The sequence below is a fragment of the Rana temporaria genome, chromosome 3 (genome assembly GCF_905171775.1).
Source record: "Rana temporaria chromosome 3, aRanTem1.1, whole genome shotgun sequence".
Lineage (NCBI taxonomy): Eukaryota > Metazoa > Chordata > Amphibia > Anura > Ranidae > Rana > Rana temporaria.
Window position 1 is genome coordinate 116,792,240 of NC_053491.1, and position 25,266 is coordinate 116,817,505.

At 39.1% G+C, this 25,266-nt stretch overlaps 1 protein-coding gene across 3 annotated transcripts in view; it reads right to left on the reverse strand.

Annotated features, from left to right (window-relative positions):
• The window catches only part of PLXNA4 (plexin A4), a 910,139-nt gene that overhangs the window by 427,134 nt on the left and 457,739 nt on the right, over nt 1-25,266 (reverse strand). For all 3 annotated transcript variants that reach the window (XM_040343305.1, XM_040343306.1, XM_040343307.1), the window contains one exon: nt 6,635-6,766. In XM_040343305.1, the coding sequence (XP_040199239.1) occupies nt 6,635-6,766 (132 nt within the window). The remainder of the gene's footprint in view (nt 1-6,634; nt 6,767-25,266) is intronic.

A 25,266-nucleotide genomic window follows, 5' to 3' on the forward strand; every position in this document is an offset into this window, starting at 1 on the left:
CTCGGAATCATTGAACTTAATTTTTCTCGACTCAACGTAGTGTTATACGTGACCTCGTTCTTGATGTTAGGAATTTCTGACAACATTTGTGTGACCATGTGTATGCAAGACAAGTTTGAGCGAACAATCCGTCGGAAAAAAATCCACGGTTTTGATGTCGGAATGTCCGATCGTGTGTAGGCGGCATAAGGCTACGTTCACCTCTAAGTGGTTCACAGCGGTGGGACACGTTCAGCTAACACAGAGAAACCACAGTAAACATAGAATTAATATAGAAATTAAACAAGCCTATGTATATGTACTGCAGTACTGTGGACATACTATGCACTATGAAAGATACATCCTGAATTAAATTGGCACTTCAGCCAAGTTTTTCTGGCTCAGAAATGTTATTGAGGAAATAAACAAAGTTTACATGGCAATGAGATAAAAAGTTAGTCTTCCCCTAAGAACAGGGCATGGGACAAAGTATTTAACAATTTGGCACTGTGTCTGTGTATAGTAGGTACATAAATAAGGATTGGAGAGTAGCGCAATACGCGCATTAGCAAAGTGACACAAATGTTCAATGGTATGGCGTGGCAGAATGATAATTTCGGTTTTGTGCCAGTAGACACTATCTAATGGTGGGGTACCCAATTTGGTGATGTTCTGGGACAGCGCAGAAACGTGAAAGTTTAAAGGACCAGGTAATGGGAGGAAATGGTTTTCTTAGCAAGTATACCCATTGTGGATAATGTCCCAAAAGTTACAGGAAACAAAAAAGGAACCCCTCCCCCTCAAATTTCCCAATTGTTTAATAGTTTCAAACTGCATGACAAGTTGCACCCTATTGTCCGCAATGGAAGCAGTCAAGATACATTGAATTTTAATGTAGTTATTGTACTACTATTTGCAAGTTCAGGTACGACTTGCATAGACATCTGTGCTCGTAACCAGAGATGTGTTCCAAGTAGCACTTGAAGTAGTACTACTTTGAAATTGTGCTACTTTCAATGTCGTGTTCAGTGTGATTGGGGGCTAATGGATGTAGGTACAGAGATTTAGCTCTTTGATGTATATTCCCCATACCCCTAGTATGTTATCTATACAACATAGCAAACTACATACTGTATGCATTTTGTTTTGCTGAATTAAAAAAATATATATATACTGTATTTATTGGCGTATAACACTCACTTTTTTACCCTGAAAATAGAGGGTAAACTGTGCCTGCGTGTTATATGCAGGGGGCTGTGGAAGTTCTTTTCCTGAAACTTCCCTCTTAAAGTTAGGGTGCGTGTTATACGCCTGTGCGTGTTATACGCCGATAAATACGGTATATATCCTTAGGTATGCTGCGTGAATGGGAACACATAACAAACTTATAGTAGGGGTTTCTCAAATATGACGACAAATGTGTAGATACACTTTAAAAAGGTAAATAAAAAATGAACGAAAATGATTACAACAAAAATGCACATTTTCACATGTGCAAAAATTTATCAAATTGTAGCATTTTACAACATGCATTCGGAATATGCATTGCATGTAAAAGGAGTGTACTAAAATAATTTAACCGACATTCAAAATAACATAAACAAGTTTTGTCAGTGTTTTTTCCCCAAGTATAACTTTCGCTAAAATATTTTAAAAACACTTTGAAAATTAATCCTAGCAGGGTGTATCTGTATAGGAATATATTCAATATAAACCATGTTGGACTTTAAATTCCCACAGCTGCTCTTCCCTGAGGTTTAACAGTAAATTTTCACAACATCCCTCTCTCTCTATATATATTTTTTTTCCTTTTAAGACTATCTGGAACATCAAGTAATCCTGAGGGCAGTACAAACAATGTCAATGCTGATTAGTTTCTAGAATTCTATCGGGGAAATGCCTACTTATCTTGGACACTTATCTGTGATGTGAACCCATAACATAACAGGGGAAGAATAGAAATGACAATTCGCAGTGTGTGGCTTGGAATTTGTTTCCTGACAGCACAATTCTCAGTTGAGCAGATATAGCTCAACAAATAGTTATGATCTTCTATTGAATTATTTCTCCCCACAAAAAAAAATCAAGCACAGATCTATTAAAACATAGCCATTGACCCATGCTGGGGACATCTACACATAATGGAGTCGAGGAAAATTTAAGAAAAATGGCATATAGCTGCACTAAAAAAAATATTAGAATCAGAATTACCTATACAATTGTTTCAAAGCCACTGGGGGGTAGGTTGAGTGAGCCTTATCATTGAACAATGTTATTTTCTTAATTTATTTTTTTTAAGTAACATAAGCTAATTAAAGTTGAAATTTGGGAATTCTAATATGGGCATATAGGTTAAAGTACTTAGGTGGGCTTACAGGAAGAGGGAAGTCAAAGTGGGTCCCCCCCCCTAAAATATTTTCTACCTGTCCACAAAGAATGCAGTGCTGTTGCCAACTGGGTGGATCACAAGAATCTGTTCAAAGCTTTAGACATTTCTAGGCAGGTAATGTGATTCATACATGTATGCTGTAACTGTGCATTTTATTGTGATACCAATTGTATATTCAAAGCATGTATTGCTTGTGTAGGATAGGATCAGCCATTGCCCTCTTCACTTTAAAACAGCAGTGAAACCAAACTGAAGTGGTGCACTGTCTATGCCAGGGATGGGTAACCCTGGCACTCCAGCTGTTGTGGAACTACAAGTCCCATGCATTGCAATACTCTGACAGCCAGCAGCATAACTCTCAGAGGCAGAGGCTTGATGGCATGGTCTATCTGGCAATATATAGGCTATTCAAAATCAATCAATCAACCTTGTTTTAAATAAGAAACAATGCTCCCTGTAAACTATATATATTCTTCAGGATAAATGCTTAGGGTGGTAACCCAACAAACTGCACTTTGAACCTCATCAATACTCTCTGCAATGTACATTCTAATCTAACCAAACCCTTAAGGTACTTTCACACTGGGGTGGGGGTGCGTCCGTCATTTAATCAATGCTTTTCGGCCACTAGCAGGGCACTTTTAAACACCACTAGAGGCCGAAGAAAGGTTTAAAATTGGCTATGTTGTGGCGCTGCAGAAGTGATTTTTAGGCGATTTCGCATCCTGCCCATTAATTTCAATGGGCAGAGCATTTTGGGAGTGGTGTATACATGGCTCCCAAATCGCCTCACAGATACTGCTTGCAGGACTTCTTTTCCCATCCCGCAAGCGCAATGCCCCAGCACTCAGGCTTTCACAGTGTGGAGCTTTTCAGGCGGTTTACAGATGCTATTTTTAGAGCTAAAACTTCTGAAAAGCACCTCAGTGTAAAAGTACCCTTAGAATTTAGAGGTTCTAGCATTTTATTTTGAGCAATAGCTGTTGCAATTATTCCTCAGTTTTGGGGATCTATCCACTGAAACTGGTCCGCGGATAAATTTCAGCGGATCGATCCTCTCGTGTGTACGGGGCCTAACAATTAAAGTGGATGTAAACCTTTTTTTTTTTTTTTTTATGTCACAATGTACAGTATAAGATTTCCTATACATCATCATCTGTGCCCAGTCTTGCCACACATAGTTAATCCAGCTCTGAGCAATCATCTTTTATTGTTCAGTGAAATACAACAGACTTTCATATAAAAACCAAAGTCCTTGCTTCTGAAAAAAAGTGCACAATTCACATCCCCTCCCCTGTGTTTTGATTAAATGTTTTCAAAATATGGGGTGAGTCACAGTTCAGTGCCATGAGAAAATGCAACAGCCATCAGAATATACATAGAGCTGGAGGGAGGAGGGGGAGGGGGATGTGAATTGAGCACTTTTTACAGAAGCTGTGTATGTCTGCAAGCAGTGCACGAGATATGTAAATAACCTGTCACTCAAGCAAGGACTTTGGTTTTTATCTGGAAGTCTGTTTTATTTCCCTGAACAATAAAAAGAGGATTGCTCAGAGCTGGCATAACTCTGTGTGGCAAGACTGGGCACAGATTATAGGAAATCGTATTCTCTACATGTGACATAAAAAAAAAGCAGCTGAACATTTTAGGCCGAAATACCAAATCCTAGCAAATAGACAAAATATATACAATAGCGCAGCGCTGGAACATAAAAAGAATAGATAATATAAAACTACTACTAAAAGTTCATATAGAGCAAGACACTTTCTGGGATCTTTTGTGTCTTTCTCTATATTATTATTCATTTTATATTATCTATTCTTTTTATGTTTTATATATATATATATATATATATATATATATATATATATATATATATATATATATATATATATATATATACACAGTTAGACAGGATACACCACTTAGATCTCTATAAAGCACTCAGCCCACATATATTGAAGTTTTTCTCTCTGATAAATTGCTTATTTAGTTGTTAAATTCACTGTTGCTTTAGTTTAATTAACATACTGTCAAATAATCCTATAAAATATCTTCACACACATAACTTATAGCTCTGAGAAAGGGATTTTTATTAGCAGATAAAATAGCCTTTATTTTCTGAATACCACTGCAAAAATACTAAGACGTTTGGAAAATAATTATAAGGTTTGCTTCTTGTAAAACTAAACAGAAAACAGTCAAATCCCTCAAATGCCTTTAGCCATCGGGAACCACAAAATTCAAGAGTCAATGCTGTTTGCAAATGACTAGACATTTTTTTTATGGTTCTATGAGAAAAGGGCTCACAGTGAGAATCAATGCTTTGTACATCACAGGTAGGAAGAGTCCCCTCATTATTAATTATCAAGAGAAAAAGAAACATAAGCTAGAATACAGAGCTGCAATTATTCCACTCTGAGGTCCTCATTAATTTGAAAACTTCTGTGGTTGCAACATACTCTGTTACATTTCCCTACTGTTCACACCACTGTGTCCTTCCCATTCTTGACACCTCATCGTTTCTTTCACCAGACTGCCTGTAGTAACCATGGCAATGCCTGAAGAGTCGTTACTCTCATAGGAGAATTACACTACATCGTGATATGGAAAATAGCCTATTGAACATATGCTCTGAACATCTCATTAGCAACTGTGTCCAGAAATATTCCCCATCTTGCCTTTCTAATATGGAACCTGTCTTTAGCGATAGGTCACACCTCTCCTACCCATCAACTTTCATCAAGGGCAACTCTTTTGGTGCAGAGAGATCAGCTGTCATGTCTGTTGAAGTTTTAAGCTGATGAGGAGAGCAAAAGCATGTGTTTATGTCGTGGTACAGAAAGCAGGACTGGAGTCTTGCCAGCTTTAGCCTCTCCCAAGCACATGGCGTTATGTTTTGTATAGCCACAGGCATCTGGCAAAGGACAAAACAAATACTAAAGCAAAACAAAGAAAGCACCAAAGTAGAACATAGAGGTCAACTCTCTGTAATTGTTTGCCAGTAATCATGTTACCAGAACAGAGTTTTGTACACCAATATATTTTTCACTTTAACCTCCCTGGCGGTATGATTCTTTCAGAAAAAAGGTGCTGAAAGTGGTACCATTATTTGCAAGGAAATTTGTCGTTTTATATTGTAGGCCTGTAATTCTTAGAAATAACTCACTTAAATCTGACCAAACAAGATTCTAATAGGCATCCCGGGTATGAAATTTTTTTTAAAACAAAATTATAAATTATAATATAATAAATAATTATAAATAATTATAACAAATAATAATATAATTATAATAAAAATTATTCAATAATGTAATCAAATCAAAATCACTGAAATTTGCTCAGTTGCAGAATTGTTGCTGTCATTTTTTTTTTTTTATGACAAATTTCCCCACAAATCGCTATCGTACAATTCTGCAAGTGATTATAATTTATTATCGCTGTTTTCTAGCTGCTCTAAAACTATTTTTGACATAAAGGGACACTTTTGGTTGCTATGGACAATCTACAGTGTGCAGAAAGAAAAGTTTTTATTATATAAAAGTACATGTAGGGCACTGGGCAGACCACTAGGGACAAGGGGTGTGTGTATTTTTTACATACAGTACTGTAATCTATAAGATTACAGTATACTGTATGTAATGTGTTTGTTTACGTTTTTGAATTTGGCGTTTTTGAATTTGACGTCGTAACGTCGCAGGGAACGGAGATCGGCGGCACAGGAGGACGCTGTGTGAATCGAGCGAGGTCCCGCTCGCTCACACAGCGCGGTGGCATCGCTGGATCCAGCGACAAGGTAAGTAAACACTCCCTGTGGATCCAGCGAGGCGAGCCAGAGTCTGACTCGGGGTTACTGCTCGCAGCATGAAAATCTAACCCCGAGTCAGACTCGGGAATACCGCCAGGCAGGTTAATACAAGAAGCAGGCATCATTTACCATGTGATTATTCAATTTTCAAGTGAGACTTTAAAACAGTAAAACTTATTAATCATTGTACATCATGAGCACTTTATAAATTATGGCTAACACCACCATGCATGTCCCACCTTGCCCTACGTCCAATAAAGGGCTTCATGCAACAGCATCTAAACTAAAATTGTCCTTGTTACCCAGGGCAACCAAACTGTAACTGAATTCAACAAAATTCAAAAACATCTTCTACACACTTCTGATTTATGATACCAGGCAACTCATTTGTATAGCCATTTTGCCTGATTCTAAATGATCTTTCAAATAAACCACATAGTGAAGAATGCAAAACTCACCTGCTTCTCAGACATGATAAAGAGCTGCTCTTCATTCTTAGTAAATGCCATATCCCGCAAGATAGGACCGGAATCTACCACTTGTATGGTTTCATATTGGAAAGCTCCAGTGATAGGGCCATCAACACGTATCTGAAACAGATAATAAAATATGTAATGCAGGTATATTTCAGAGAAAAAACAATCTGTGAGAAGAAAAAAATGTAATTACAAAATCCATGTACACCATACTTGTGAGGATGCATTGAATGCAGAACATGTTGCTGTTGCAGAAAGTAAAGGACAAAGTTATAGGCATGAGTATACTGCTGGCGCAGCAGATGGATGATAATGGAACAGTCTCCAGCACAGGGAGATATCCTAGTAATTTATTACATTTCAACTGAAGCAAAAAAGAGAGAGCACCACAGAGAAAGCTACAAAACAAAATAAAGAAATCTACAACTGAACAAAATATTTAAACCATATGGTGCTGCCATGTGATTGTATGGCCTTATGTTTGGGTCTTCCTAAAACAGCAAGTAGAGACAGAGCCTAGTCTAAAAGCCATTATAAACTTGTTTTTTTTTTTAATTATAAACTTTTTTCAATAGTCAGGTTTTGTATAATATACACAGTTTAACCACTTAAGCCTCGGACCAATATGCTGGCTAAAGACCCAAGGGGTTTTTACAGTTCGGGACTGCGTCGCTTTAACAGACAATTGCGCGGTCGTGCAACGTGGCTCCCAAACAAAATTGGCGTCCTTTTTTCCCCACAAATAGAGCTTTCTTTTGGGGGTATTTGATCACCTCTGCGGTTTTTATTTTTTGCGCTATAAACAAAAATAGAGCGACAGTTTTAAAAAAAATGCAATATTTTTTACTTTTTGCTGTAATAAATATCCCCCAAAAACATATATAAAAAAAAAAATTTCCTCAGTTTAGGCCGATACGTATTCTTCTACCTATTTTTGGTAAAAAAAAATCGCAATAATCGTTTATCGGTTGGTTTGCGCAAAATTTATAGCGTTTACAAAATAGGGGATAGTTTTTTTGCATTTTTATATTTTTTATATTTTTTACTAGTAATGGTGGCGATCAGCGATTTTTTTCGTGACTGCGACATTATGGCGGACACTTCGGACAATTTTGACACATTTTTGGGACCATTGTCATTTTCACAGCAAAAAATGCATTTAAATTGCATTCTTTATTGTGAAAATGACAGTTGCAGTTTGGGAGTTAAACACTGGGGCGCTGTAACATTTGGGGATTATTGTGTGTGTGTTTACTAGTGTAGGGGGGTGTGGCTGTAGGACTGACACCATCAATCGAGTCTTCCCTATAAAAGGGATCACTCGATTGATGCGCTGCCACAGTGAAGCACGGGGAAGCCGTGTTTACACACGGCTCTCCCCATTCTTCAGCTCCGGGGAGCGATCGCGACGGAGCGGCTATAAACAAATAGCCGCGCCGTCGTCCCGGATCGCTCCCCGAGCGGACCCGACCTCCGCATGTACCGGGGGGGGGGGTCCCGATCGGACCCCCCACCCACGTCAAGCAGAGGACGTACAGGTACGTGCTTGTGCCTGTCCGTGCCATTCTGCTGACGTATATGTACATGAGGAGGTCGGGAAGTGGATAAATAAGGTAAAAACGGTATATCTATGAACAATTACACAGCTCTATTTTTTCTAATGACAACGAGACTGTGTATGTATGCTGACAACGATCACAGTAGATGACCTCTAGACATCAAAGTCAAATAACGAGAATGGGTAGCATATGTCAGTAGTTCTCAACCCTGCCCTCAAGTACCCCCAACAGGTCATGTTTTTGGAATTTCTCTTGAATAAAATAGCTGTCCAAAATACCAAGCCATTGACTCTGATTTAAAGTACCCGTGCAAGATAAGGGAAAATTGGCAAGCATGACCTTGGGGGTTCTTGAGGACAGGGTTGAGACCCACTGGCTTATGTCACATACTTTTCCATAATACTTTTTCATTATAGGAGCTCCAATGATGTGCACTAAATCAGAGCTGGATTTTGTAGCTTGCAGACCCTAGGTTGCTCCTGTTTGTAGCCACTGTCAATCCTCTTTTTTGCATATAAGGTAACTGTCACACTTACTAGTTAGTACTGTAGAGGATTTTGTAAAAAATATAATTATTTTACATGCTGCATAATTTGTTGGCATGCCCTACTCTCTACAAGAGAAAGAGACTGGTACATCTGAAGTAAGTTTTGGTGGTTGGATGTAACCGGAAGTGGACTTGGATGCTGCAGGCTTGAGGTGGCCTATGCACTTGGTGCTGGGGCACAAACATCACGCATGGTGGTAATGTATCCTCCTAGGTTGCATTTTGTGAGTTGTCTTTAGCTGTAGATAAAAAGCTTCTATAGCCTCGTACACACGGCCGAGGAACTCGACGTGCCAAACACATCGAGTTCCTCGGCCAGTTCAGCACTGAAGCCGCCGAGGACCTCGGCGGGACGAGAGCTCCCATAGAACAACGAGGAAATAGAGAACATGTTCTCTATTTCCTCGCCGAGCTCCTCGTCGGCTTCCTCGGCCGAAAGTGTACACACGGCCAGTTTCCTCGGCAGAATTCAGCCAGAAACTCGGTCGGAAGCTGAATTCTGCCGAGGAAACTGGTCGTGTGTACGAGGCCTATGTCTTTCTCCTCTTTTCTTAACATATAAAAGCAACCAGTAAAAAAAACAAGCTGAGATTTAAAGGCAGACCTTTTTTTTTTAAGGTCCTGCCTGGTAGGTCCTGGGCAGCATTCACCTAATGTGAAATTTGGCTCTCCTTTGGTATTTGAAGTACTTAGTAATTTCTAAATAGAGCAGTGAAAACTACTCTGTATTTCCAAATATCTAATATAAGGTCTGTGCTGTGATAAAGGAGGCTGTTAGCAGAAAGGTTGATGTACAAAAACCCTATGGAACCATAAAAATAATCACTTGTACTTTGATTGTGTGGAGCAGCAGGTGATTATCTTAACTTTGTATTTCCACTCCTCTCTACACACTGCAATTGTACAAGTAATGTAAAGCAAGCTTGCATTGTCCCTCCAAAGTACAACTTTAACAACTACAGACTGCACTAGGTGAATTACTAGGAAACTTATAGTTCCAAAATGTTAAATAGATAGTGTAACTTCACTTCACTGAGCTCCAAGTGGCTGCCTTTGAGCTAGTAGCTATTAATAATGTTACTGTTATATTCATATTGGCTCTAAAAGAGTTAGGTAAGTCACTTTTAAAAAACTTTTATAAAATATTTGTCAGCACTTTTTAAAGCTTGACTTGCCAAAAAAGTCTCATAGTCCCTAATCAGTTTATAAGGATGTAAAACTCAAAGTCATAAACGCATAACTCTGCAGGGAAACCTGCCTGATTGACATTAGGTTAGATATGGAAATGACCTCTAAAACATTATGGACAAAAGAAACTGCAGAAGAACAGGAAAAACCATGGATCGATCTTTTAATAGATGTCCATGCAGAAATATGAAATATGAATATTTATTCCAAATCAATGCATGTTTAAATAGTACTAGTATTAAATTATATATATACATATACACACACACACACACACACACACACACTGTATATATATATAGAAAGAACATGTAATGCAATTAAATTCATAATTCAGCAGGTGGAAATTATGTTCTAATTCTCATGTCATTTCAATGCTTGTACATGTAAATAAACTCATCCTAGCCTTTGATTTATTCTAAGCTTAATTCACTGTATATGATATACTAAATGTATGTCAACATATATTATACTGCAGCTAAGTAGCCTAACAAATTATTATGTAAGCTATTTCTATTACGGTCAATGTTGTTTAAGTGGCATTAAAGTATATGTAAATCCAATAAAACCCATTTAAGCTTTACCACCTTAAAGTGGTAGTAAACCCTATTTGGTCATTTATTTTTACCTACAGGTAAGCCTATAATAAGACTTACCTGTAGGTAAATAGAATATCTCCTAAACGTGCACTGTTTAGGAGATATTCACCCTGGATGCAGCCAGTTACGTGACCGGCGCATGCGCTCTGAGGATCCGGCATACCTTGCCAGACCTTCAGGAACCGAGGGCTCCCAGTCACATGCGCGGAAGTGATGTCATCGCTGCTCCAGCCAATCGCATAGTCAGAGCGTGCAAACCCGAAATAAAGACAGGGGAAAGATGTCAGCCCTCTCAGCGGTGACAGTACAGTGCTGGAGGGCTTTGTTCCAAGGTATTTTATAGTGTGCTAGTATGCAATGCATACTAGCAAATTATGCCATTACCTTGCAGGTGTTTTTTTTTTGTTTTTGTTTTTAACAACAGCCACGGTTTACAATCGCTATAATGTAATTTCAAAAGTAATTTTCATCATTTTCACTCTGCAGCTTTCATTGAAATACTGTACTTCCCTTGTCCATGCCCTGTTATAAGATGACAACTGATTGCCCCTGTCTCCCAATTGTGCTATTTCTTTGCCACCCTTTCATATTAGTTTCTTAAGGCTGAGTTCACACTTAGGCCTCGTACACACGACCAAGAAACTCGACGGGCGAAACACATCGTTTTGCTTTGCGTACACACAGTCAAGCCAAAATCTCCTCGTTCTCAAACGCGGTGACATACAACACATACAACGGCAGGGGAAGTTCGATTCCACTGGCTAAACTCTTGGGGCTGCTTTTGCTAATTTCATGTGTTTGCGTGTTAAATAAAAGTTTGGTAAGAAACAATTTGCACTTTTCAGTCTGTTACAGCTTTAAAAATGTGTTATCTCCATTACAAATGCTACTTTTACTCCCGTCTCATACTTTAATCTGAGCAAGCACAGTTTTTTTTTTAGCATACAGACGTCCGGGTTTCTCATTGAAAACCAGCCCGTCGAGAATCTCGATGAGCCAAATCAGACTCCCTTCGAGAAAATAGAGAACTTGCTCTCTTTTTGGCTCGTCGAGGTTCTCACAGTTTCCTCGACGAAAATGTACACACGACCGGTTTCCTCTGCAAAAAATATCTCCCAGCAAGTTTCTTGCTGGTTTTTGCCGAGAAACTTGGTCGTGTGTACGAGGCCTTAGTGCGGACGTGGCCCACAGCAGGTGCCCCTCCTGTTTTTTGTTTTAGGGACAAATCTGGCCTGAATTGTTGGCTGAATTTAGACCTAAAACAGAGCCAAAGACGCACAGGACCCCTGTGCAATTCGCTTTGCAGCTGCCACGAAGATGTGTGAAGCAGCTCCATTGAGAGCCGAGCACACTCTCCCTCATCCAATTCGCACTAGTGTGAATTAAGCCTTAAAGACTACAAGTTACACATATCTGTACGCATTGCACAGGCATGGTCTGTTGTCACTATTGGGAAACCTGCCTTAATAAATGTCATGCAGTCATAGTAGCATGCAGTGTAGTGCATGCATGCAGGCATGAAATGTCTACAAAGAGGCAGCAGGAAGATCTGCTACACTGACATGCACTAACAGATGAAAAATGTGAAAATAATTATTTTATTGAAAAATAGTGGCAATTGTTTATATTGTTTAGCAAGTTAAATGTCAGTTAGGATTTACATTTGCTTTAATTAGCTTATTGATAAATAAATTCTTACTGTCTTGCTTATTATGAGCATTCTATGTTGCCTATAATGACGCCAAAGGAAATATAGCAAAGAAAAAAAATGTAAATGTGTAGAATATAACATAAATGTTATGTATGATGACACAACACATGAAACACAGTAAACTATATATGCAGGTGAGAAATAAGCAGATTTGATCACATCAGAAGAGAAAGTAAGATGCCTATTGAGAGAACATCTGCTTTGCGTCTAGCTTTGTGTTCTCAAGTTGCCTCTAGTGAACCAGACCCGAGCCTCTAACCTGAAAACCGCTTCACTGCTGCCAGTAACTGGCTTTGCTGCTTTGTTTTTCCGGATGGTTGAAATGACTGGTGCACAGGACAAAAGTGTTCTTTCAAATGCCTGAGTTAAAATTTCCTTGTGTGTAACAGACCAATAGTGGAGAGCACGAGGGATTTTCTTGGAAAAGCTACATACGAAAATAAGATGCCAAACTGAAACCTTTTACTTCAATAATCTATAACACTACATGAATGTGTTAATCAATTTTAAAAGCATTGCAGGTTATGACTGAGCAGTGTTGCAGAAAACCAAACAAGCCAATCATTTATTCATTTAAAGATCCGGTTATTGCAAATTCTATGAAGACAGTAAATATCCGATTAGCTGTTAGGATTAAGCGCACAGGCACACATGGTGATTTTTGATGAAAAAAGTGGAGTTATAAAATGAGTATCTAGCCATGCCCTCCCGATATTTCCCATTGAGATATTTTTTTATGCTCAGACTGGTCCCTCAGTCAGATTTGATTTTCCAGATCAACAGAATTATGCATTGTAGTGTGGTGATCTTCTTGACTGGATTGAAGTTGAATGGATTATTTAGACAGGTCCTCACACCACAATTCTGTTGGAAAATGTTTCTGATCAAACACAACATTACTGTAGCTGTGTGTGGCCTTTTTAACACTAATACACCACAAACATTCTCCCTAACCCCATCCTAGTTGGGCTCTATAGACAGCTAAACCAAAAATAAATTGCTCTAAAATGATTGAATACTAAGTCTGTATTCATAAGCACTTTAAAAAAAGAGGAAAGTCCATTGTGATGTGATGTCCAATATATCCCTTGACACATTCACCAGAATATTAATGGAATTTCAAGAAAAGTCTGCACCTTATTGAAATGGCCCCTTACCAGATCCTTATGACCTTCTGTTAAAGAAGGTCTTGAACGCTGGTGACTATATACCCAGCCCGGGTCTCTGATCATCCGGGGTAATCGCGCTCTTTCAAGCCTCCACCACCCGAAATGGGTTTGATCATTAAAGAGCCCCAAAAAGACATAAGGCCTACATAGTGTAAATAAAATCTGTCCTACTCAAAATTTTCTGATCAGACCAGTAGCTCCATTCTGCATACAGACGGCAGAACTTGTTCAACCAACATTCACGAAACAACATGTTTTTTCTGCTCTTTTGCGGCACCCTTTGGGCAACTTCTTCTAATGTTGTCTTATGGTTAGCATTGGTTTGGAGCATGCGTGTTTGTACTTTGGATAATCCGACAAAACACATTTTTTGTCGTACTATTTGAGAGCATGACCATCCAACATTTGTTGTCAGAAATTCCAACAACAATTGTCTGATGGAGCATACAGACGGTCGGATTATCCGACAAAACACCTCCATCGGACAATTGTTGTTGGAATATCCGATCGTGTGTACGGGCCTTAAGACTTACACGACTATGTATTAAGTGTTTGTCCTTTTGAAACTACTTCAACAAAATATAAAAGTCTAAAGGCCCATACACACGATCAGACTTTTTGACAACAACGTTCCGACAGACGTGTTTGATTGGACAATCCGACCATGTGTATGCTTAATCGGACAATTGTTTTCGGTTTTTCATTGAACAAATGTTCTCTGTGAATGCTCTCAAACTTTTCGGCAACAAATGTCCGATGGAGGATAATCCGATCGTGTGTACACAAGTCCATCGGACTAAAGTCCAAAGTACAAACATGCATACTCAGAACCAATGCTAAAGATCAGACAACAATAGCATAAGTTGCCCAAAGGGTGGCGGTAAAGAGCTGAAAATACACGTGATTTGGTGAAAGTTGGCCGAAAATGTCCTGCCGTGTGTATGCGGAACAAGTTTGCGGCCAACGCCCATTCAGACCAAACTCCATGGAAAAGTCAGATGGAAGTCCGATCGTGTGTATGAGGCTTTACAAATGACATCTCTGCCTTGGAATTAGGTTAAGTTGTCACAACATTTTTCCAATCTTGTTTTTAGGCTAAATTAAAGTTTATTAGGGAGGACTTAGCATTAGATATATTTTATGATAAACGAACAATATACAAAAATATGCCAGTACTAAACCCAATGCACTCTGTGACAATAATAACATGCTCTTTTTCTGAATATATATAATATATTGACTATAGCTACAAATGAGACTGTCAAGTAAAAAAATATATATATTCTGCAAAATCTTCCAATCATTAAAAGGTATTAACTAATAGAGGGATTTAGAAATGGTGTTAACTATTTTATCACCAGATACTGCTGTGCTATAATATGTAAATACAGCACAATGAAAACAGCAGGCAAGCAAAGCATGAATGGATATTTCCACCTCCAATATCACCTGCCTGGGTGGCAGTGAGGTTTTACAGCTATTTCAGAATCAGAGAAAGGTTAAAATGACTGTTAATTAGAATGTGTCATGATGGAAAAGGCCATTCAAAAAGTTAACAGTTCTGTCTCTCTATTTTCTTGTAATTGAACTCTAGAGTCTTTAACGGATAGCAATTGCATTAATGTCAATAATTTCCTCCCTCTTGCTGTTAATGCAGTGAAGTTCACTCCTTATCATGTGTCATTCACATAAGGCCTCGTACACACGACCGAGTTTCTCTGCAAAAACCAGCAAGAAACTTGCTGGGAGATATTTTTTTGCCGAGGAAACCGGTCCTGTGTACATTTTCGTCGAGGAAACTGTCGAGGAAATGGACGAGCCAAAAAGAGAACATGTTCTCTATTTCCTTGACGGGAATGGAGAAACTTGCCTTGTCGAGTTTCTCGACAGCCTAACAAGGAACTCGACGAGGAAAACGATGTGTTTCGCCCGTCGAGTTTCTTGGTCGTGTGTACGAGGCTTAAGAGATTAAAATGTAATGTGACATATACAGAAAACTTTAGTTTACCAAAACATAATAAAGCAGAGCACCAACTTGAAGAATTACAGAGGGCACAGACATTTGCTTGTAGGCCATGTTAATAATTGAAAGCAAATCTGTGTTTTGCACATGTAAGGTGACTCACTCGGTTTGCTTTAAAACACCCTTACCAAGTAGCATTTGTATAATCACTTTTCCTTTATTTCCCTTCCTTGTTGTTCTGTTCTGTTCTGTCAACAAAGAGCAAAGAAAGCACACTCTGGGGGTTATTTACAAAAGGCAAATCCACTTTGCACTACAATTGCACTTGAAAGTGCACTTGGAAGTACAGTCGCTGTAGATCTGAGGGGGACATGCAAGGAAAATAAAAAAAACGTTTTTTTTTTTTGCTTGCACATGATTGGATGAAAAAATCACCAGAGCTTCCCCTCTTTTCAGATCTTCCTCTCAGATCTACAGTGACTGCACTTCCAAGTGGATTTGCCTTTCATAAATAACCCCCTCTGTGTAAACTTCAAGTTGCTTTCTTCTTGCCCCCACTGGGCCAATCACCAAGCACCAGTGCTGTCACGTGTATGTCACATGATCCTCCATACCTAGAAGCACTAGACATTTTCTTTATTCCTGGTGGTTCTTCTCTTTTTTAAACATAGAGGCAGAGCAATGAATGAAAGGTGAGTATGTGCTGCTGGGATTGGGGACATTAAAGCTGTGCTAATGTAAACACAGTGCTGAGGACTGTGACATTACCTGGTATACCTGGCTAGGGTATTGGAAGTGTCAATATTGGGTATTGGAAGTGGTCAATTTTTCAGTGGGTCCATGAATTGCAAATAGGCTTGGTTCATCCTGATGTCAAACTGATGCCAAAGACACAACTCCAAAGCCCATCAACACGGACCCTAGAGGTGATTTTGGCTAGTAGGAAAAAAATATGAAAACATATGTGCAATAGGACTTCACATCTAAAAAATATTATGGCATACTTTCCATATCCACCTATTATGATGTTACAAGTGCACATTCGCAAAACACACAAAGCTAGGTCAAAGTAAATATTATATATCAGACAAACATAAAAGTTATATTACTAAGTAGAAGTCCTTTGTACATTGCATCACAATAAATAAATCCCAATCCAAGCTTTTCCCCTCTGTGTTGTCAACATCGAGGTTGATTTACTAAAGGCAAAAAGACTGCTCTTTGCAAAGGCAACTGCTTCAGAGCTGAAACCTCGTACACACGATCAGACCTTTATCCGACCAAAATCACATCGGAGTTCCAAAGGAATTCCATCGGAGTAAAAGAGAACATGTTCTCTATCTAAACTCCGATGGAATTCATCGGAATTTCTGATGGAATTACTCCGATGGGGCATACATAAAGTCGGAATTTCCAATGGAAAAAGTCCGTCTGACTTTTTCCATTGGAAATTCCGATCGTGTGAGCAGTAGTTTTGCAGGCTTCCATCATCCAATCATGTGCAAGCAAAACATTTTTTTTTGTTTTGTTTTTTTCCTTTGCACGTGATTGGGTATTTTTTGCAAAGTGAAGCTTTACCTCATTTACTATGTCCTGGAGCTACTGCACTTGAGGAGTGCAACTGCACATTGCAAGGTGCATAGTCTATTTGTCTTTAGTAAATCAAGCCCATAGTGTGAACTTCAGTAACCTACACTGACGTCTTTCTAGACATGCTAGTCAGACATACTTGAGTTAATTACAGTCTTAAAAATATCCATTTCTTTTATAATCGTACTATTGTCTACATACACGTGTATTGGAGCAGGTAAGCTGTACGATAGGGTACACTAAATTGTATTCTAATCCAATGTCAGAACATTATTATTATGATGATGAATTCATGCTGTTTCATTGATTTTAGTTCCATTTTCTCTGACTATTGATCTGGCCATTATGCCCAATTTTCCTTCCACAATCTAAGATTGTTATGAAAAGTCTGCTAAAAGATTATTCTGGCTTAAATGTTCTCATAGTCAGAAACAACTAAACAGCAGGGTCTTACATTTTAAAATCTAATTTCTAACTTACCAAAACAGGCAGCTATTCGTTATAAGCCATGATGCTTTATATAAATTAGTACCAGCAGCACTATGTTTTATGCAGATGCAACTCTCATCTCACTGGAGTGATTCCATTAGTAAACACTTCTTCTATGTTCTACTTATGTTTTTGAAAAGTATAAAACAGCATAAGTGATGTAATAAAATTTCTTACATTTTAAGCCTCGTACACACGATAGGTTAACCAGAGGACAACGGTCTGAAGGACCGTTGTCTTAGGTTAACCGATGATGCTGACTGATTGTCCGTCACGCCTACACACAATAGGTTAAATAACCGACCGTGTCAGAACGTGGTGACGTAAAACACAACGACGTGCTGAAAAAAACGAAGTTCAATGCTTCCAAGCATGCGTCGACTTGATTCTGAGCATGCGTGTATTTTTAACCGATGGTTGTGCCTACTAACGATCGGTTTTGAACTATCGGTTAGGAATCCATTGGTTAATTTTAAAGCAAGTTGGCTTTTTTTTAACCTATGGTTAAATAACCTATGGGGCCCACACATGATCGGTTTTGACCAATGAAAACGGTTCTTCAGACCGTTGTCCTCGGGTTAACCTATCGTGTGTACGAGGCCTTAGTCTTCAGATTTAAAACTATATAAAGCCAACATTTTTATTTTATTTTTTTGAGAGGGGTTAGAACAGATTTGTTTGCACTCTGGGTCAAAATGAGGAGATTGATTCTTTAAAATTATTCTGGTGACCATCATCACTGGCCAAAAAGTAGGGAAAATCGCAAATTTTTGAGTCAGTGGAAAAATAAATCATGATAGGTATTTCAGCTATTTGCAACTCCATCCAAAATAAAAAAAAAGGTTTTCGCTTTTGATACACTGTCAAATGTAACTGTACAAAATATAGAAATACTAAAATAGCCCATGGCTGACATCTAACTTTAGTTGTTTGAGATTAACTAAATGTGTTTTGTTCCTACGGAATATATAAGCCCAAGAGCATGACAATTCTGTCAATTTTGGGACTGCTGTCATTGGACACTAAGTATTTACATGAAAAGAGCAGTTCTGTGCAAACTTTAATAGAAACACAAGAATATATATACTGCAATTTTGTAGCAGTTTTACCCACATTAAGGCAAACCCCATCAAATGAATCAAAATAATAACCCCTAATCTTATCATGATCATATTAGTAGGTTGTATTAGGCCTCGTACACACGGCCGAGGAACTCGACGTGCCAAACACATCGAGTTCCTCGGCCAGTTCAGCACTGAAGCCGCCGAGGAGCTCGGCGGGACGAGAGCTCCCATAGAACAACGAGGAAATAGAGAACATGTTCTCTATTTCCTCGCCGAGCTCCTCGTCGGCTTCCTCGGCCGAAAGTGTACACACGGCCAGTTTCCTCGGCAGAATTCAGTCGGAAGCTGAATTCTGCCGAGGAAACTGGTCGTGTGTACGGGGCCTAAGATGTGTTGATCTATTCAGTAATTCATGCAATCAAAATGTTCAACCTTATTAGAAAATGTACATAGTATCACTATTTATACCTGCCATTGCCCAAATATAAGGTTGAAGTTCCAACATGCTCATGAAAAAATAAATAAAAACTATTTCAACCTACAGTATCACTGATGCTGCCTATAAATTGGTCGTGGTATTATTCCCTGTGCATTAGCTGCCATACATAATGTAGTAGTTGTGCCTTATTTTAAATACCTGACGTATGTCTGTTTCATATGGAATTAAATAACAAAAGACAATGCACAACTAAAATCCATATTGCAGTAAAAATGTGCTGAGAAATACACTTCTATAATATAATAATATTCTGTGTACAATAAAGGAACGAATTTCAGCCCAAAAAAAACAATTAGACCCCTTTCACACAGTGGCGTTTTTCAGGCGCTTTAGCATTAAAATAAAGTGCCTGAAAGAAGCTACATCTGTAATCCCAATGTGAAAGCCTGAGTGCTTTCACACTAAAGCGCCTGAAAAACTCCCCAGTGTGAAAGGGCTCTTAGCGTTAAAAAAGCGCCTGTAAAACGCCTGAAAGAAGCCTCATCTGCAATCCCAATGTGAAAGCCTGAGTGCATTCACACTGAGGTGCTGCGCTGGCAAAGCGTCAAAAAAAGCCCTGCAAACAGCTTCTTTGCAGCACTTTAGGAGCGGTGAATACACCGCTCCTAAAGCGCCCCTTCCCATTGAGTCTCTTTTTTTATTGCCAAAGCACCTGAAAAACGCCCCAGTGTCAAAGGGGTCTTAGCGGAGCTTTACCAGCATTTTTCGGGGGCTGGCAGTATGAAAAGGCTCTGAAAGCACTCAGGCTTTCACATTGGGATTTCAGATGAGGCTTCTTTCAAGTGCTTTTTTAACGCCAAAGCGCCTGAAAAACGCCCCAGTGTGAAAGGGGTCTTAGTGCATATGATGAAAAATATAACGGACGATCAATGAGTAGTGAAGCTGCCACTGTGACAATGTGATCCAAATGATAAAGGTGCTCCGTGTCTCCACCACCCATATAAGTTGGCCGTTCACCTCAAGGTCATGACCCCTGCATTACCAGAAAGGTCAAAGCCAACTGTGTTCCCCTCAGGAGTAATGACTCTGAAGAACACTTGTTAAATCCTCACTTCTTTTCCCTCAGGTTTGGGCCCAATGATCCTCAGAAGCTCAGGAACCCAAGATACATATGGGAAGCAAAATGGAAGCACACAAGATCTAATGCTTTCCGTTTGAAGATTTTATTGTAAAAAAAGATCATAAATATTGTACAAGTCAAGCCCTGCCACCAGTGCCAACACAAACAGATATGTCAAACACATATGTCGGCATTCAGTTGGGCACTTAGATGGCCACAGGATGACATCACACCCAAGGCACCGCCCCCCTATGCGGGTTACATCCGAGGCAGAGACTTCTTCAGTAGGAGATACTTCATTGATTGGATTTTATATTTTTGATTAAATACACTAATTGTTTTTTTCTGGCTGTGATTTGTTTCATTACAAAAAATATCGTTATTATTATATTGTAGCAGTATATTTCATTTTTCAGCACATATTTAGTGTAATGTGGATTTTAGTTGTGCTGCACTGTTTTTTTGTTATTTAATGTCAGTATTGAGTTTCGTGATTTCACTTATATGGTGTTATCTGGCAACTTTATTTTGAATATTTAAGCACAGTTAGTATATTTTGAAAGCGCTTATTGATTTTGTAGCATATTGTTTCATATGAGAACCTCACGTGACGACACACACAAGTAAGAAGTGATTTTCCCTGAAGTAGTTCCTGTGTACATTCTCAAATAATAAAAAGGTTAAATGTGATCCAGTCCCCAAACACCATATGGACTGGAAAAAAAAAACTACAATGTGACCTATTGGTTTCATTAAATATCATCCAATCTTGTATAAAAAAATAAAAAAAGTGTATATCTTTTCCTAACCTTTTCTAATCTGTACTTGGCCTCTGTTAGCAGAGGACTTATCTCTTTAGTATTGTATTTGAGACAAAAAAAAAAAGACAGTTGTGTGCCAAGAGACATAACATGGCAAATGTCCTCTACACCCTTTAATGTAAACACTGTAAATGCACAGAATGTGGTGGATTTCTGCCTGCAGCCTATAGCCAAGGATGACCCCTTTATTTCCCCAAGTATGTCTGCTTTAGCTCAGCACACATTTCATAATATCACTAACTGAAGTGCTAAAATACTTGTCAGAATACATGCAGTGCTAACCCTTTTTCCATTATACAGAAAGTACATCTGAAGCATACAAAATGTATCAAAGGAACAAGTGCACAATTACTTCTGGTCTAAAATATGAACTCTGTACTGTATGAACAATTCTGAGTAATGTCATACATGACATTATACATATGCTTATAAATATTTAACTCACACAATGCTTTTGCATAAACTGCTCAACATGCCTATTATTTATGCACTCTTACAAAAAGATTGAACAGAAAAAGGAACAGAAATCAAAAGAGCATTTTACACTTAAAAGGAAAATCATTTATTGATTACCTAAACTTTGTATGTCAAGGAACATTGCCTTTTACAATCCCACGGTATATGAAATATAAGCATCGGTGTGCAACTGATAGCAACGAATCACATGTAAGCTAGCATTAGTTTACAGCAATCAGTCAGCATTTTTTTTTATCCTCATACTTGCCTGCCAAACAAATCTAATGTTGTCCTGTTGTGATTCAGTACTCTGCTGCCATATACTGGGTCCAGCACCGCCACCTTCTTTCCTTACGTCATCAGAAACCAGCTGTCTCTTAAGTGTTTTGGCACAAAGTCCTCCCACCTCCAATGCTGGCTAGAATCGAATGCCTCTTGGGATATCCAACATGGGTATCTCAGGAAGTTTCAGGAGCAAGGTCCAAAGGGGGTAATCCACAAAGATCCGGCGTAACTTAATTTTTTCCATTTAAGTTACACTGCCTTAAAATTTCTACCTAAGTGCCCGATCCACAAAGCACTTACCTAGAAATTTTGGGCTGTGTAACTTAAATTCCGCCGGCGCAAGGCGTTCCTATTTTCATGGGCATGACGTCATTTTCCCGACGTGCATAGCGCGAAATTACGTTACGCCGAGCTTTGTGGATTGTGACGGGTCAATAAAGTTGCGTCGGGAAAAAAAAATTATAAATTAAAAAAAATCGCGTCGCTGGACAGAAAGGTCTGTTTTTACAAGGTGTAAACAGTTTACACTTTGTAAAAGCAGCCCTAATTTTGCGTTTGCAAACTAAAACTTACTGAGAAAAAACGAAGCTGAAAAGCTTTGTGGATCTCCGTAAGTGCTAATTTGCATACCCGAGGCGGAATTTCGACACGAAATGCCCCCAGCGGCAGATGCGGTACTGCATCCTAAAACCCGGCAGTGTAAGTCCCTTACACATGCCGGATCTTCTGGCTAACTATGGAAAACTGATTCTGTGGATCAGTTCCATAGTTAGGAACAGGGATACGATGGCGTAACAGCAGTTACGCCGTCGTATCCCTTTTGTGGATCTGGCCCAAAATGTCTACAAATTGCCCAAAAACTGTATACAAGCCAGCAGGTGGATAAGGTTTGCCTTTTAATTACGCAAAGCCGCAGGTTTTCATTGTTCACTATTACAACATTCTAGCTGCCAACTTCCTAATCATGAATGACATCATTAGTTGCTAGGGAGGACATTGGGTGCCTGTGCAGTGTCATATTCTGCTCCCTATCGCAGAATGCTGCGGAAGTCACGTGGCGGTTAACTGCACATGCGCAATGCGTTCCAACGGCAAATGCGATGCATTCCAGGGGATTTACGACACTACCCTTCAGTGAACCATCACAATTTGTCATGGAAGTGATGAGGAACCATACACAGAGCGGCGGGGGGGTGGCGGGAGAGAAAGAGACATACAGATGTAATGAGAACCATACTGTATCTGCATGTCTCTTTATCTCTCCCCCCGCTCTGTGTATTGTTCTCATTATATCTGCATGTCTCTTTTTTTCCCGCCCCCCCCCGCTCTTTGTATGGTTCTCATTACATCTGTATGTCTTTCTCTCCGCCCCCCCCCCGCTCTGTGTATGCTTCCTCGTCACTTCCGTCACAAATTGTGATGGGTTCACTGAATGGTAGTGTCGTGAATTCCCTGGAACACATCTCATTTGGCGTTGGAACGCATTGCGCATGCGCAGTTCGACGCCACGTGACTTAGGCTGCATTCTGCGATAGGGAGCAAACGGTGACACTACACCTGCACAGCATCCTTGTTTTCCCCTCCCCTGCCCCTCTCCGTCAGCACTGGAGTCACAGCTGAGTGAGCGAGAGAAGCTGAGGGTGAAGAGAAACATTGGCATACTAGTTAGTACCAGTGTGCAAAGGTGTATTTTCTTTGGAAGAATATATCACCTGTAATGCTTGTGTCCTATGTGTCTGGATGTTGATGTGTTATGTAAAACAATTTGTCTATTTTGTTACATTTTAGAACGGGTGCCTGGAGATCATATAGAATTCTAAAGGGTGAAAATAGTAAAAAAATCAGCGCAATATACAGGTAAAACGGAATCAGCAGCTATGCACTAGGATTCAATTTATAAATTCCTTAAGAGTCAATGTAAAGTAGATAGTGCAGCGCTAGAGGAAAAGTCCAAATAAAGATCATCCAGGTGATTCTCTTATAAGTGACTGACAATATGAGGCATGCAGGTGATGTAGCGTGGGTTAGCAGGAGACCTCCACCAATAGTAACAATGGCCGCTCACCTCATTGATAATAAAAAATCGCTTTCCCATAAGGGTCAATCCCAGGCATGTAACAGCATAATCCAAGCAGGAAAGGAATACATCTCAGGTAATATCAGCATGGATGGCAGATCTCAAGTAATATCAGCATGGATAGCAGCCATGGAATCCGATGTAAGAAAAACAAAACATAGTGTTTCTCCGCAATAACCAATATAACATTTAATAGTGAAAATACACTTACATAAAAAGCACTATATCCAGTGCTAGGAATCAAATGCAAACAAAAACGCACAGCGTGGTCCGATAGATGGCAGCGGGTGACGTCACGTACTTCCCTACCGAACGTTGCGTCCCAAGGGCGGGACTTCTTCAGCGGATGTAGGGGAGAGGAAACGTGCACCCAGTTATATACATGTATGTTGCTATGGAAAGTAAGTAGCTACAATGCAGCATATGGACCAAAAAGGTCTCTAGCTACAGGGCAATGTGTGGGACAAAAAGCTCACTGGCTACGGATCAGCATGCAGGACAAAAAGCACCGCAAAAAAACAGAAAGCAAATCACTTACTGCGGCGATCATACCTATTCAAATCTGTCAGCAGAAATATGCAAGGGGAGAGTGAATATTACTTAAAAGCCCCGGAATACATATGTTTAGCAACGACAAAAGAAAAAATATAAAAATATATAAATATACAAAAGTCCCATTTAGACAAAATGGAAGATAGAAAAAACAGGGCTGCATAATCATGCAGACCAGTACAACACATGAGGTCAACCGCTGCAACCATCGGACAAGCAAAAACATAACATTAAAACAATGTAAATACAAATATTAATTATGAACAATGTTAAAAATATTTTGTTTAAAAAAATATATGTATCTGAAAACGCATGTCAACGATCGGATAAAAACAATTGACATCAAAGTCCACATTAAAACAATGTAAATACAAATATTAATTATGGACAATGTTAAAAATATTTTCTTGAAAAAATATATGTATCTGAAAACGCATGTCAACGATCGGATATAAAACAATTAACATCAAAGTCCACATTTAACCCGTCAGGACAAAGAACATGGGTCTCATGAATCCAATAAGATTCTTTCTTGCTCAATTGTCGGATAAAATTACCCCCCCTCCAATGACGATTAACCTTTTCAATTCCCCAAAAACGCAATCCTTTTGGATTTTTATGATGGAAATCCCTAAAATGGCGGGATACATTGTGTGTGGTTTTCCCTTGTTTGATGTTATTAACATGTTCGGCTAAACGTACATGTAGGGGTCTGGAGGTTCTACCTATGTATTGCAGGCCGCAATCACATTCCAACATATAGACAACACCTACGGTGTCACAAGTGATGAGCTGTTTAATATCATATTCTTTATCAGTGGCAGATGCCACAAATTTTTTCCTCTTTTTAATGTTCACTTTGGAATGTTTGCATGGAACACAACGTCCACACGCATAGAAACCTCCCAGGAATTTGAACATTCTATTATCTGAAATGACCGGGGGATCGAGCACACTAGGTGCTAATCGATCCCTAAGAGTGGGA